The following is a 12,530-nucleotide window of genomic DNA, read 5'->3' on the forward strand; positions in this document are numbered from 1 at the left end:
ATATAATATTTTGCACTCAGTAAAACAATAAAGGAAATTGGCAAATTAGATGCCTACATCAAAGTCGACTCTTTCTCCATCTGGAATTTTAGGTGGCACAAGGTTGGGCATGAAGAGTCTACAAAAATCAAAAAAAAAATAGATGGGTTAGGTCACATTTGTTGCTAACATAGTCACCGAGACCAATTGTTGAAGATATCACATTGTAAAGGAAGTGTCTCCACTATGTTTTTAGGTTTTTACTCCAGCTATTTTTCCTCATGATCAGAGCCTTCTAGCTAACTTCCATAAACACTCATTCCCTCAATTGACCATTACCTGCCCAAATACATAGCAAGCTCAGGGGTTAAAGAGAAGACCCCAGTTACTGTATTTTGGATACTGGAAATATCACATGATCTTCCTTCACTTCAGAAGGTTACACCATGGCTTTGTTTGAAAATTGCCAGTTACTGAACAGTTAATACACATAGATTAAATTTGCATTAATTACAGGCTAAACTGTACCCTTTCAGAAGGAAACACTCATGTTAAATGGCAATGTCCGCAGAACTGAAAAAAGAGTCTGGATTTCCATGGGCGTTCAGATCATCACTTACTGTAACTCAGATGGAAGATAGGCAAACACATTGGATCTACCGTTCCCCACTAATCCGCTACCTCGCAATCCCTGATCCAGACCCAAAGCTCGCCAGGCTGTTCCTGACCCCTGGTCCCAATTGGATCCTGACTTGGCCCAATCCCAAGCCAGAAACCTCCACCCATTTGCCTGATCTACTGCTCATTACTGTTGGGGATCTGATGTTGAGCTAACTCCATTGTAATGAAGTTCAAAGCTCGATATCTAGAGTAAAAGCAAAATATTGCAGATGCTGGAAATCTGAAATAAAAACAGAAAATGCTGGAAAAGCTCAACAGGTCTGGCAGCATCTGTGGAGTGAAAAACAGAGTTAGTGTTTTGAGTCCAATAAGACACTTCTTCCGAAGAAGAGTCATATTGGACTCAGAAACATTAACTCATTTTCTCTTGCCACAGATGTTGCCAGACTTGCTGACTTTTTCCAGCATTTTCTGTTTTTATTCTCAATATCTAGAAGTCTGGTGCCTCACAACTCTGACATAGGGGATGTAGCCTGCGCCCGCAGCACCCCACCACCAAAAGTGCAGTTGCAGTTGTAACGTAGGGAAATGCAGTAGCTAATTGGAGCAAGGACCCACAAACTGCAATGAGATAACAGATAATCTGCTTTTTATAGTGATGTCATTGTGGGTAAAATATTGGCCAAGTACTCGAGAGTACTCCACTTCTCTTTGAATAGTGCCATGGGATCTTTCAAGTACATCGGAGAGAGCAGACAGGGTCTGATGTGAAATGGAGCACACCATCAAGTACTGCACGGAAACGTCAGTCGAGTCTCTGAAGTGGGACTTGACTCTTTAGCCTTCTGACTTAGAAGCGTGTGTGTGTGTTTGTGTGTTACCACTGATCCACAGCCAACATCACAAGCATAAACTATTTGCATAGAGCCATGATACAGAACAAAGCTGCCACATTAGTCATGTAGCTTCATAAATGATTGAAAGAAATTAACTGTACTTACTTTGGCTTAGGTTTTCCTTCTTAGATTTGGAATATAAGGGGAAAATGAGACATTTGTTAGCATAAGTTGTTTTAAAGTCAGGAAATGAACATTAATCAGATCTGAATTATTTACATGTTGGATGATGATCACTTTCAATTTCTGCAATATTAAGAATACTTATGGGAAAATAATGCATTAAATATTCAGTTCCTTCTATAGCTTGTGAATAATATTCAGAGTCTAGTACTAAGGGAAAAAAAAAACTGAAGTGACATAAAATATCTGTCAACCAGAACACTGCCTAAAGATCAAGTCAATAGTTTTCTGTGTAGTTTAGATCAGATTAGGTTGGTTAATGTTTTCTGGCTAATTAACATTGTCTTCTTTGATGCTGCTATATAGCTTTGCCAAGTCCATTAAAATGAACTGATAAAAGAATCAAGTGTTTATGAAAATAAAAACTCCAAGCACAAATCCCCTTTCTAATTTTACTGCCTGCTAAATGAATAAAACATTTAAGTAAGTTGTAAAAATCTGAATTTGTTCACTTAATTGCTGTACTACCTCACTAAAGCCAATGTGTTAAGGCCTTTTTGTCAATCCAGCATCTGGACTTGAAAATTGGCTAGTAACCAATTCAGTGGTGTTTCAGAGTTTCACCCCACCATCCGCCACCACCCCACCATTAATCCCATCAGGTGCAAGGGCTCAAGTACCTTTGGCAGTCAACGTGAAAACACTTTAGCTGGATCTAAAACCACCTCATTGGGTGATAATTCTCAAGCTTTGTGATATTTCTAAATTGTTCATATTTTAGAGGAGCACAAACCACTTTGACTACAAACTGTGAACGCATCTTTGTCTGTGAATGAATGCAAACATCAACTCAAAGGAGAAGATTTGTTCCTTTGTTGATAATCTGAAAGTAATTGAGATGCTGAATGGACTGAAAATTTGCCAGGTTGTCAGAGTGAAATGACTAAACAGATTGGTGTGCCACTTCCTTTTAAAGATTTATCACTGCAAAGTGATTATTGTAATAAAGCACATGACAGAAACAGTTATCCAAAACACTAATTAGAATAATTTTCATTCCATTGTTAGGTTCTTGTCAGACTTGGCATAACAGAATAGATGAAAGAATAAAACAATTAAATGAACAGCATTTCTGGGCAAAATAATGATCCATTTAACAGTTTTCTTCGTATTAATAAACTGGTTGTGTTGGAGACAAATAAGTATAAATTGCAACATCAGTCATTTATCCCATAATGCAAATTAGATGAACAAGAGAGTATAATTAGGCTGATTAGTACTTCTTTAGAAAATCAACAACTTTTCTTCATATCGCACCTTTAACATAATAAAATGTTCCAAGGTGTTTCACAGGGATATTATAAAACAAAATGTGAATCAAAGACTGGGTGAGTTTCATTAATGGGGGGGATTGCATTCAAAAAATCTCAATGTTCTTTAAACAGAAAAAATAAATACCCTCTTCTCCTCCTCCATCTCTTGCATCTCTTTCTGTAAACATGCAGAGAAGACATTATTTTAAGATTTTTAATCATAAAAAGTGAAAAGACTCTTGCACTCTCGCTGTGACAATTAAAGAGCTGCCAGCTTCAGGCATTCTTTCTGATGATACATGCTAAATTAGGGTGCTGGATTACCAGACAGCAAAAACAGCAGTTAAGAAAATGTGTTAATCCACCTTGTTATATTAGCGTTGCAGTATCAAGAAAGATTCTATTATTTTGCATGTAAACTTTTAGTACAGACAGAGTGTAAAAAAAGCCTGTATAGAAAACCTCCTGACCTTAGAAATACAAAATACTCAATTCTGGAATTGACACATAACTGAGATAGTCTTTTGTGAGTGCCACTAATTTATTATTAAATCTAATAAACCAATGATGATTGTAAGTAATAGGTACTTTCTTAAGAAAGCAGATGAATTGTGCTATAATCCCTGTGTTCTAGTTTGAAATGTTCAATTTGAATTCCTTTTTTCTCCCACACATAGGCCAGAATCTTCCCTTTGGCATGCAGGGGTCGCCCTGCACACATACGCATAAAATGATGCGCGGTGACGTCGGGCGCGCATCCTGATGTCAGCGCGCTATCGCAATATTTAGGTGGGAGGGCGCGCGATGTTCTCCAATGCGCGCCCACCATTAATTATTCATGTAGTTAAGGCCCTTGAGGCAGCAATTGACTGCAATTTTTCGGGGCCCGTGCAATCTTCAGGATGTCGCACGGGCGCAACGGGCAGGCGGGTAGGAGACATTTTTATAAACCTCATTCCCGGGCGGGATAAGAGGGGTGAGTGGGGTTGCAAACGTGATCTTTCAGGTATTTAAGTGTGAAAGTTACTGATACTTGACTGTGTGAGCAGGAAGACTTCAAAACACATACCAGCTGCTTGAACAGGAGTAAAAGCCTTGGTCAGGACTCTACAGTAAAGATTATTTTTGAGGCCTGCAGCTTTCAGGAAGCCTTCACTTAGGAATGGGAACGGGAATTGTGCTCTCTACTGGAGGCACCTCCTCTGAGGAGGAAGGGAGGGCCAGAAGGGGAGGATGCCAGGACCATAAGACCATAAGACGTAGGAGCAGAAGTAGGCCATTCGGCCCATCGAGTCTGCTCTGTCATTCAATGAGATCATGACTGATCTGACAATCCTCAACTCCACTTTCCTGCCTTTTTCCCATAACCCTTGATTCCCTTACTGATTAAAAATCTGTCTATCTCAGCCTTAAGTATACTTAACGATCCAGCTTCTACAGCCCTCTGCGGTAAATAATTCCACAGATTCGCCACCCTCAGAAGAAATTCCTCCTCATCTCTGTTTTAAATGGGCGAGCCCCTTACTCTGAGATTATGCCCTCTGGTCCAAGACTTGCCCGCAAGGGGAAACAACCTCTCAGCATCTACCCTGTTAAACTCTCTAAGAATCTTTTATATTTCAATAAGGTCACCTCTCATTCTTCTAAACTCCAATGAGTACAGGCCCAATTTACTCAACCGCTCCTCATAAGAAAATCCCTCCATACCCGAAATCAACCTTGTGAACCTTCTCTGGACTGCCTCCAATGCCAGTATATCTTTCCTTAGGTTAGGGGCCAAAACTATTCACAGTATTCTAGGTGTGGTCTAACTAGTGCCTTGTATGGTTTTAGCAAGACTTCCCTATTTTTACACTCCATTCCCTTTGAAATAAAAGCTAACATTCCATTTGCCTTCCCTATTACCTGTTGACCTTGTATACTAACTTTGTGATTCATGCACAAGGATTCCTCAAATCCCTCTGTGCTGTAGCCTTCTGCAGTCTTTCTCCATTTAAATAGTATTCAGTTCCTCTATTCTTCCCGCCAAAGTGCATAACCTCACATTTCCCCACATTATATTCCATCTGCCACATTTTTGCCCACTCAACCTGTCTATATCCCTCTGTAGACTCCTTGTGTCATCACTTGCCTACCCACTTATTTTTGTATCATCCGCAAACTTGGCGATAGTACATTAATTTCCCTCATCTAAATCATTAATATGTATTGTAAATAATTGAGGTGCCAGCACTGATCCCTGTGGCATTCCACTAGTTACAGGTTGCCATCCTGAAAATGCCCTCTTTATCCCAACCCTCTCTGTCTTCTACTAGTTAGCTAATCCTCTATCCATGCGAATATACCACCCCCAACACCATGGGCTCATATTTTATTAAGTAGCCTTATGTAAGCGTCATGGGAGCTGCCTGGGTACCTTGCACAGACTTGCAGAATCTGCATCCTGTGATCATACACTATCTGCACATTCATGGAGTGGAAGCCCTTCCTGTTGACGAAGGCTCCGGGCTCACCTGCTGGCGCATTGATGGCCACATGTGTACAGTCTATTGCACCCTGGACACGGGGGAAGCCAGCAATGACCGCGAAGCCTCTGGCTTACTCTGTCTGGCTGGCCACGTCCCAGCGGTAGTGGATGAAAGTCAATGCATGCCTGAACAGAGCATCTGTCACCTACTTGACACAAGTGCGGACAGCTGACTGGGAGATTCTGCAAAGATCACCCACTGACCCCTGGAAAGAGCCTGAGGCATAGAAGTTGAGAGCAGCTGTGAGCATGCCACTGGCATGGGATGCCCACCCACACAGTTCACGGAGATCTCAGGCTTAATCATCTGACAGATGGAGGTGACTGTTTCCCTTGAGAGACGGAGCCTCCTTCAGCACTGCAGCTCAGACGTATTGAGGTAGCTGCTTCGCCGCCTGTATACCCTGGCAGCAGGATAGTGGCGTCTTCTGCGGCCTCTTTCGCCTTGGACTTCCTATTGGCCCTGCGCCCGTTGTGCCTGCACCTCTCCTCCCAAAGGTGGCTCCCCTGGAGGCTGAATGTGGACTCTAGATTGGTAAGGGGATGGGAACCTGAGCGGGGAGACACAACAGATGGAAACAAAGGTAGGAATGAAAGACAGAAGAAAAGAAAGCAAAAGTGGAAGCAGAAGAAATGAGGGCTAGCAGCCAATAGGGCCATAGTACAAAAAAGATGTGTAAAAATGTTAAGAAGACAAGTCTAAAGGCACTGTATCTGAATGCACGAGGCATTCGCAATAATGTGGACGAATTAACATGAGAGATAGATGTAAATGGGTATGATATTAAAGGAAGTAGTTACAGAGATAGTGGATATACTGATAGTAATCTTCCAAGATTCTGTAAAAGTCCCAGAGGATTGGAAAACTGCCAATGTAACGCCCTTATTCAAAAAGGGAGGGAGACAAAAAACAGGTAACTATAGCCCAGTTAGCTTAACATCTGTCATTGGGAAAATATTGGAGTCTATTATAAAGGATGTAATAGCAGAGCATTTAGAAATGCATAATATAATCAAGCAGAGTCAGCATGGCTTCACGAAGGGGAAATCATGCCTAATAAATTTATTAGAATTCTTTGAGGAAGTAACAAGTGGGATAGATAAAGGGAAACCAGTAGATGTAATATATTTGGATTTCCAAAAGGCGTTCGAAGCCCGGCTGGATGGATGGCTGCTGGGTGACAAGGGTTATCCCCTCAAAAGGTGGCTCATGACACCTCTCTGCCATCCAAGAACAGAGGCTGAGTAGCGGTGTAATAGGAGCCACACCTCCACGAGGGCTATGGTAGAGAGAACCATCGGTCTTCTCAAGATGCCTTTCCAATGCCTGGACCATTCAGGGGGCGCACTCCAATACCCCCCAGATCGTGTCACTGATAGTTGTTGCATGCTGCACTCTCCACAATCTGGCACTGGAAAGGGGCGACGCAGCAGACGAGGAAGATGTAGGCACAGTTACTCCGGATGCACATAGTGAGCCAAGCAGTGAGTCTGAGGATGAGCACACACAGGAGAATGCTGAGGGGCTAGATGCTGACCTGGGTATACTGCAGGGAGGCAGGGATACCCGCGAGGCTTTAATCCAATGAACCTTCAGCTAGCCAACCACAGATGGACCTTCAACACACGTCAGGGCTGCAGGCTCCATACTCGATACCTGAGTGCTAAATCCGCCTGGATAATAACATTAACTAAAGCCCTTGTCACTAAAGCTCAATGTCAAACAACTCATTCCTAACATCATGGGTTCCCGTCCACCTTCAGAAGTAAGGAATCACCCTGAGGCATGGCAACATATCAAAATTTAACCAAGTTACAAAAGTAACTTCACAAACCAAAACAAAAGGTGTTGCACATCACACCAAGTCTTCAATGAACTACTATGGGCCAACATTAGAGCACCAGTGAGAAACCTGTGGTGTGCCTAAGATGCCTTAAATTTATGCTTACGGGTGCTTTGTCTAGGTGCTGTCCCGTCTCTGGCACTGGCATCTGAGACAGCCTGCTCACTGTGCTGTCCTGTTGGCCTCGATGACCTTGGCGGCCGTCCTCTGGCCCATGGAGCCATTGATGTCTCTGCCTAGGAGGGAACGGCCAGTTCCACAGTTTCTCTCAAGTCGCCACAGCCTCATCGGATGCCACTGTCACTGGCAGAAGGGGTGGAGGAGCTGCTGCCCTCATCCGGAGCGCCCTGAGAGGTGCCCGCAGAGATGACAGGCAGCTGCTGCGCTGACATGAGGTCGCTTCGGACCTCCCTGCTCACCGTAGATGGATGGGAACCGAGCTGGGATACTTGGTGCTCAAACCATTCCCACACGGGCAATGACCAGCTGAGGTCAATGCCGCTGTGTGGATTTGCAGGTCCGAGCGTAACCCCAGAAGGCCCTAATTGTTCTCCTGGAGGAGCCTCTTCACAAGAATCGCCACTATCTCCATGGAGGAAGCATGGCGCTCGGCCATGAGGCTCATTGCATTGGTGATGCTCCGCGTGGACTCCTCAAGCATGGGCACCATGACACGCATAGCCTCAAGTATCTCCACCAGATCCTCCCACGTACCCTGCTGCACTTACAGCGTTTGCTGCCTCACAGATGACTCCAGAGGCACATCATCAGCCACCGACCGAGCATGTGCCAGGTCCCCTGCAGTCCTCTGACTGCTGGCGCCATGGGCACTCTCTGTCTCTGCCAGCTCCTGCAGCGACTGTGAAGTGCCCTCACCGCTGTGCCCTGGGACACTAGCCGATGTTCTAATTCCCGCCGAGGTGCTAGTATCTGCGCTGAAGCCTGCCTGGCAGAGATGGTGTGACGCTGGTGAGTGGATGTCCTCAGGCCCCTCAGGTGTGAGGGATGGCCCCTCTGCCTCCTCCTCCCGGCCCTGCTCCGCTGATGCTGAAAGGAAGAACAAGGACATTTGATTAGTTACAGTGCAGACAATGTCAAGTTGCATACCTGTACCCTGGATCATTATGCGTTCATCCTTCCATAATCAATAGTAAACCCATGTTTCAAACTTCAATCGCTGAGCATTCAGCAGTGCCATGGCTGCTGGGACACACATGGTGACCTGAGTGCTTGGCAAACATACCTCCCCGAGGCACCCCAGCCTCAACGCCACTGGTGGACCTGGGCGCATGGCGCCTCTCCAGATCCATGGCCTGCTGCTCAAAAGGTGTCAGGATAGCCAACTGGGCCTGGCCTCCACCAGTCCACATCCGCTCAGCGGAATTGTGTGCAGTCTTCTCCTGAAATGGAGAGAAGAGCATTGATTAGTCCAGCCTGTACCTGGATTCCCTGCCAACCCAACCAGAGCGGGACGTTGCAGGACTCCAGTTCTTTGTTACCCCGCAGCTGCCGCACACTCACACAAAGAAGCCAAGGCTGACCCCCGCCTCCTCCAGGAGGGCAGCTAGGCACTCATCCGAGAAACAAGGGGCACACTGCCCCGCTGCCCTACCCTCCGGCCTGGCCTGCCCCGCTGCCCTACCCTCTGGCCTGGCCTGCCCCCCTGCCCTACCCTCCGGCCTGGCCTGCTCCACTGGCCTACCCTCCGGCCTGGCCTGCCCCTGCCCTGCCCTCCGGTCTGGCCTGCCCCGCTGCCCTACCCTCCAGCCTGGTCTGCCCCGCTGCCCTACCCTCCGGCCTGGCCTGCTCCATTGGCCTACCCTCCGGCCTGGCCTGCTCCACTGGCCCACCCTCCGGCCTGGCCTGCCCCGCTGCCCTACCCTCCGGCCTGGCCTGCTCCACTGGCCCACCCTCCGGTCTGGCCTGCTCCACTGGCCTACCCTCCGGCCTGGCCTGCCCCGCTGGCCTACCCTCCTGACTTGTGTGCTGCACAGCTCTGCTGTGCTCTTCTGCTGGCCACTGTGAGCAGCCTTGCAAAGGCTGCCAGGCCTTCATTTAAACAGGCCGCTGGATCGCCATTGGACCCGGCAGTCTGTGCACACCCACCGCTGCCCGCCCTCTCCCGCTGTCCTTGGCAGTCGAGAAATACGCTGGATGGGCCTTAATTAGCCTGCCCGCATAAAATGGTGGTGCGGACCCGATCAAGGGTCCTCGCCTGCCCACGTCTGCTCCCACTCTGCCCGCCCGACATGGGGAATATTCTCGCCATAAGGTAGCATTTATTACTGTGAATAGTAGTGCAATCATATCACAATCTTCTGTCTACCTATTTTAAATGGATTAATACCTGTGTTCATTTCTACTTTAGAATTTTGCGGTGATTTATACTGTTCAATGCTGTACTTGTGCTTTGAACCAGAGGGGTCAGTGTCAGCTTGGGTAAAACAATAATGGTTTAAGGAGAGAAAACAGCGAGGGCAGAATTTTGCCCTTGTCGGGTGGGCTCGGTGGGGGCGGGCGGGGGACGGTCAGGAGGCCGACTGCCGCCCTCGATCAAGGCCAGAAGGCGATTTTGCGCTGGCGGCAATTAAGGCCCGCCCAGTGTGAAACGTGAGTAGCAGCGCCCAGCGCTGCCTGTGCGGGCGGAGGGAGGAGGAGGGTGAGCGAGGCAAGCGCTAACTTCACACATGCACACAAGTGCGGGCTTGAGAATCTCCCTGAGGCACAGAGCTGCCTCAGGAAGATGAAGAGTTTAAAAAAAACAAAACAAATAATGTAATAAAACATTTCCCCTCATGTGACTCTGTCACATGAGCAGGGACATGTTATTAATTAAATTTTAAACCTTTTATTTTATTTTTATTTGCTTTAGGAAACCTCATCCCGCTCGTGGACGAGGTTTCCTAAAAAGCGCAAAGGCTGCTTGGCCTTTTTGCCTGTCCGCCAACCATAAGGTTGGACGGGCAGTAAGAAATGTAATTTAATAACCTTGTTAATGGCCTTAACAGGCCTTTTAATTGTCGGCAGGCGCACTGCCAAACGAAATATCGCGCGACTCCACGTTGACGTCGGGACGCCCGCCCGACATCAGCGCGCATCATTTTACGCTGGAGCGGGTCAGGCGCGCGCCCGCCCGCCGAGTTAAAAATGTTGCCCCAAGTTGTGGTAAGTGATTGTTTTTTTCAGACTGGAGCATGGTGGTGTTTCCCACGGGTCACTGCTTTTTTGATATATTAACTGACTTGGATATTGGAATACAAAGAAAGATTTCAAAATTTTATGATTATAAACTTGGAAGTATTGCTGACAGAGAGGATAATACCAATTAACCACAACAGGACAAAAATAGGCTGGCAGAATGGCAGATAAGTGGCAGATGACATTTGATACAGTGAAGTGTGAGGTGATGCACTTTGGCAGAGGGAATATAGACAGAGACAATATAATATGAACTAAATGGCAGAGTTTTTAAAAGCGTACAAGGACAGAGGGACCTGAGGGTTCATGTGCATAGATTTTTGAAGGTGGCCGAACATATTGGGAGAGCAGCGGGATCTTGGATTTCATAAATAAAGGTGTTGAGTACAAAAGCAGGTAGGTTATACTGAACCTATATAAAGCTCTGCTTAGGCCACAACTAGAGTATTACTTCCAATCCTGATCACCAGACTTTCAGGAGGATGCGAGGGTCCTTGAGACAGTGCAGCAGGGATTTACCCGAATAGCTCCAAGGATGAGGGAATTTATCTATAAAATTAACTTTTAAGAAACTGGGGTTGCTTTCCTTGGAGCAAAGGAGATTGAGGGGAGATTTGATTGAGGTGTATAGGATTATGAAAGGTTTGGATAGGGTAGGCAAAGAAATTCTGTTCCCATTAGCTGATGGTACAGAAACTAGGCGACACAGATTTTAAGTCTTTGGGCAATAGATGCAAGGAGGATGTGAGGAAGAATATTTTTTATGAAATGAGTGGTAATGACCTGGAACTTGCTGCCTCTGAGTGTGGTCAAAGCAGAGATGATGAATGATTTCAAAAGGAAATTAGATGGGCCCTAGAGAGAAATAAACTTACAGGTCTATGGGGTTAGAACAGGGGAATGGGACTGACTGGATTTCTCTACAAGGACCTGATGGGCCAAATGGCCTCCCTCTGTGGTGTAATGGCTCCAGTAGCTGAATCTAACGGGCGCCAGTGACCCTGTGCCTCCGGCCATAAATTGGAGATAAGCCCATCCTGCTCCGGCAGTTCACCTTGCAGTCATTTAACGAGAATCAGGCTGTTAATTGATTTAAGGCGGGACTTCTTACCTGGGCAGAAAGTCCTGTCTCCGAGAGCTGCCAGCCAATCAAATGTCTGGCAGCTCTCCAACTCCAGCAATGCCACTGGGAGCAGTGGCCTCTAATAAGACTGCATCCAGTCACTAACCATGAGGCAGCAAGGAGTCAGAATGAAAGGTAAATGGGATGGATGGTGGTGTTGGGGGCTGGAGGCATGGAGTTTCAGTAGGACCAGGCTAGAATACTCTTATAGAGGGTTGGGAGACTAGTTGGGAAGACATGGAGGTGGGGTCCTTGATGGGGACAAGGTCTCTGATGGGTCTGGGGGCCAATTAAGGAGGAAGCCTCCCCTTGCCAATCACCAGCCCCTGCAGTGGACACAGCTGCTTTGGATGCTTTGTGTGGGCCTCTCCTGCCACTGGTTAAATCCCAACAATGGCAGGATGAGGCCATTAATTGGCCACTTAAGGGCCTCAATTAGCCCAACGATAGGTAGGCATGAAATTACTATGGCACCTATGGCATCTTACTGGCCTTCCACACCTGCAAACCTGCCACTGGGGTGGCGGGTCATAAAATCCAGCCCTACGATTCTATGTATACAATTGCTGATTGCTGTCAAAGTCCACCGGTAAAATGGATGCATTAAGATAATGGGCGTAGTTGAATTTTTGTCATTTAATAATGCAAAAATCACATTGGGCTGAAATTTATGGAGGGGAGTGTTGCTTGCGCACCACACCCCTCCCCCTCGTTAGAAAAGTCAGTCGCAACCGACCAACATTAAAAATGGCTGCCTCGCAGCGATTATACACATGGATTTCCGCCCCTCAGAGATTTCATCCTCGAGAGCTGCCGGCCAATCTGATTTTGCACTTTTGCAGTCCCAGCTATGCCAGAGTTCAGTAGTAGGTTCTGCTGTGACTGCAAGCAGTCCCATGAAGAAGA

General features: G+C 46.5%; 1 protein-coding gene across 2 annotated transcripts in view; it reads right to left on the reverse strand.

The window, feature by feature from the left end:
* Nucleotides 1-12,530, reverse strand: part of tnnt2a (troponin T type 2a (cardiac)) — a 61,099-nt gene that overhangs the window by 25,322 nt on the left and 23,247 nt on the right. For both annotated transcript variants that reach the window (XM_078546691.1, XM_078546693.1), the window contains 3 exons: nucleotides 3,078-3,110; nucleotides 1,602-1,620; nucleotides 58-118 (listed from right to left, as the gene is read on the reverse strand). In XM_078546691.1, the coding sequence (XP_078402817.1) occupies nucleotides 58-111 (54 nt within the window). In that variant the 5' untranslated portion in view covers nucleotides 112-118; nucleotides 1,602-1,620; nucleotides 3,078-3,110. The remainder of the gene's footprint in view (nucleotides 1-57; nucleotides 119-1,601; nucleotides 1,621-3,077; nucleotides 3,111-12,530) is intronic.

The sequence above is a fragment of the Cetorhinus maximus genome, chromosome 8, assembly GCF_964194155.1.
Source record: "Cetorhinus maximus chromosome 8, sCetMax3.hap1.1, whole genome shotgun sequence".
Classification (NCBI taxonomy): Eukaryota; Metazoa; Chordata; class Chondrichthyes; order Lamniformes; family Cetorhinidae; genus Cetorhinus; species Cetorhinus maximus.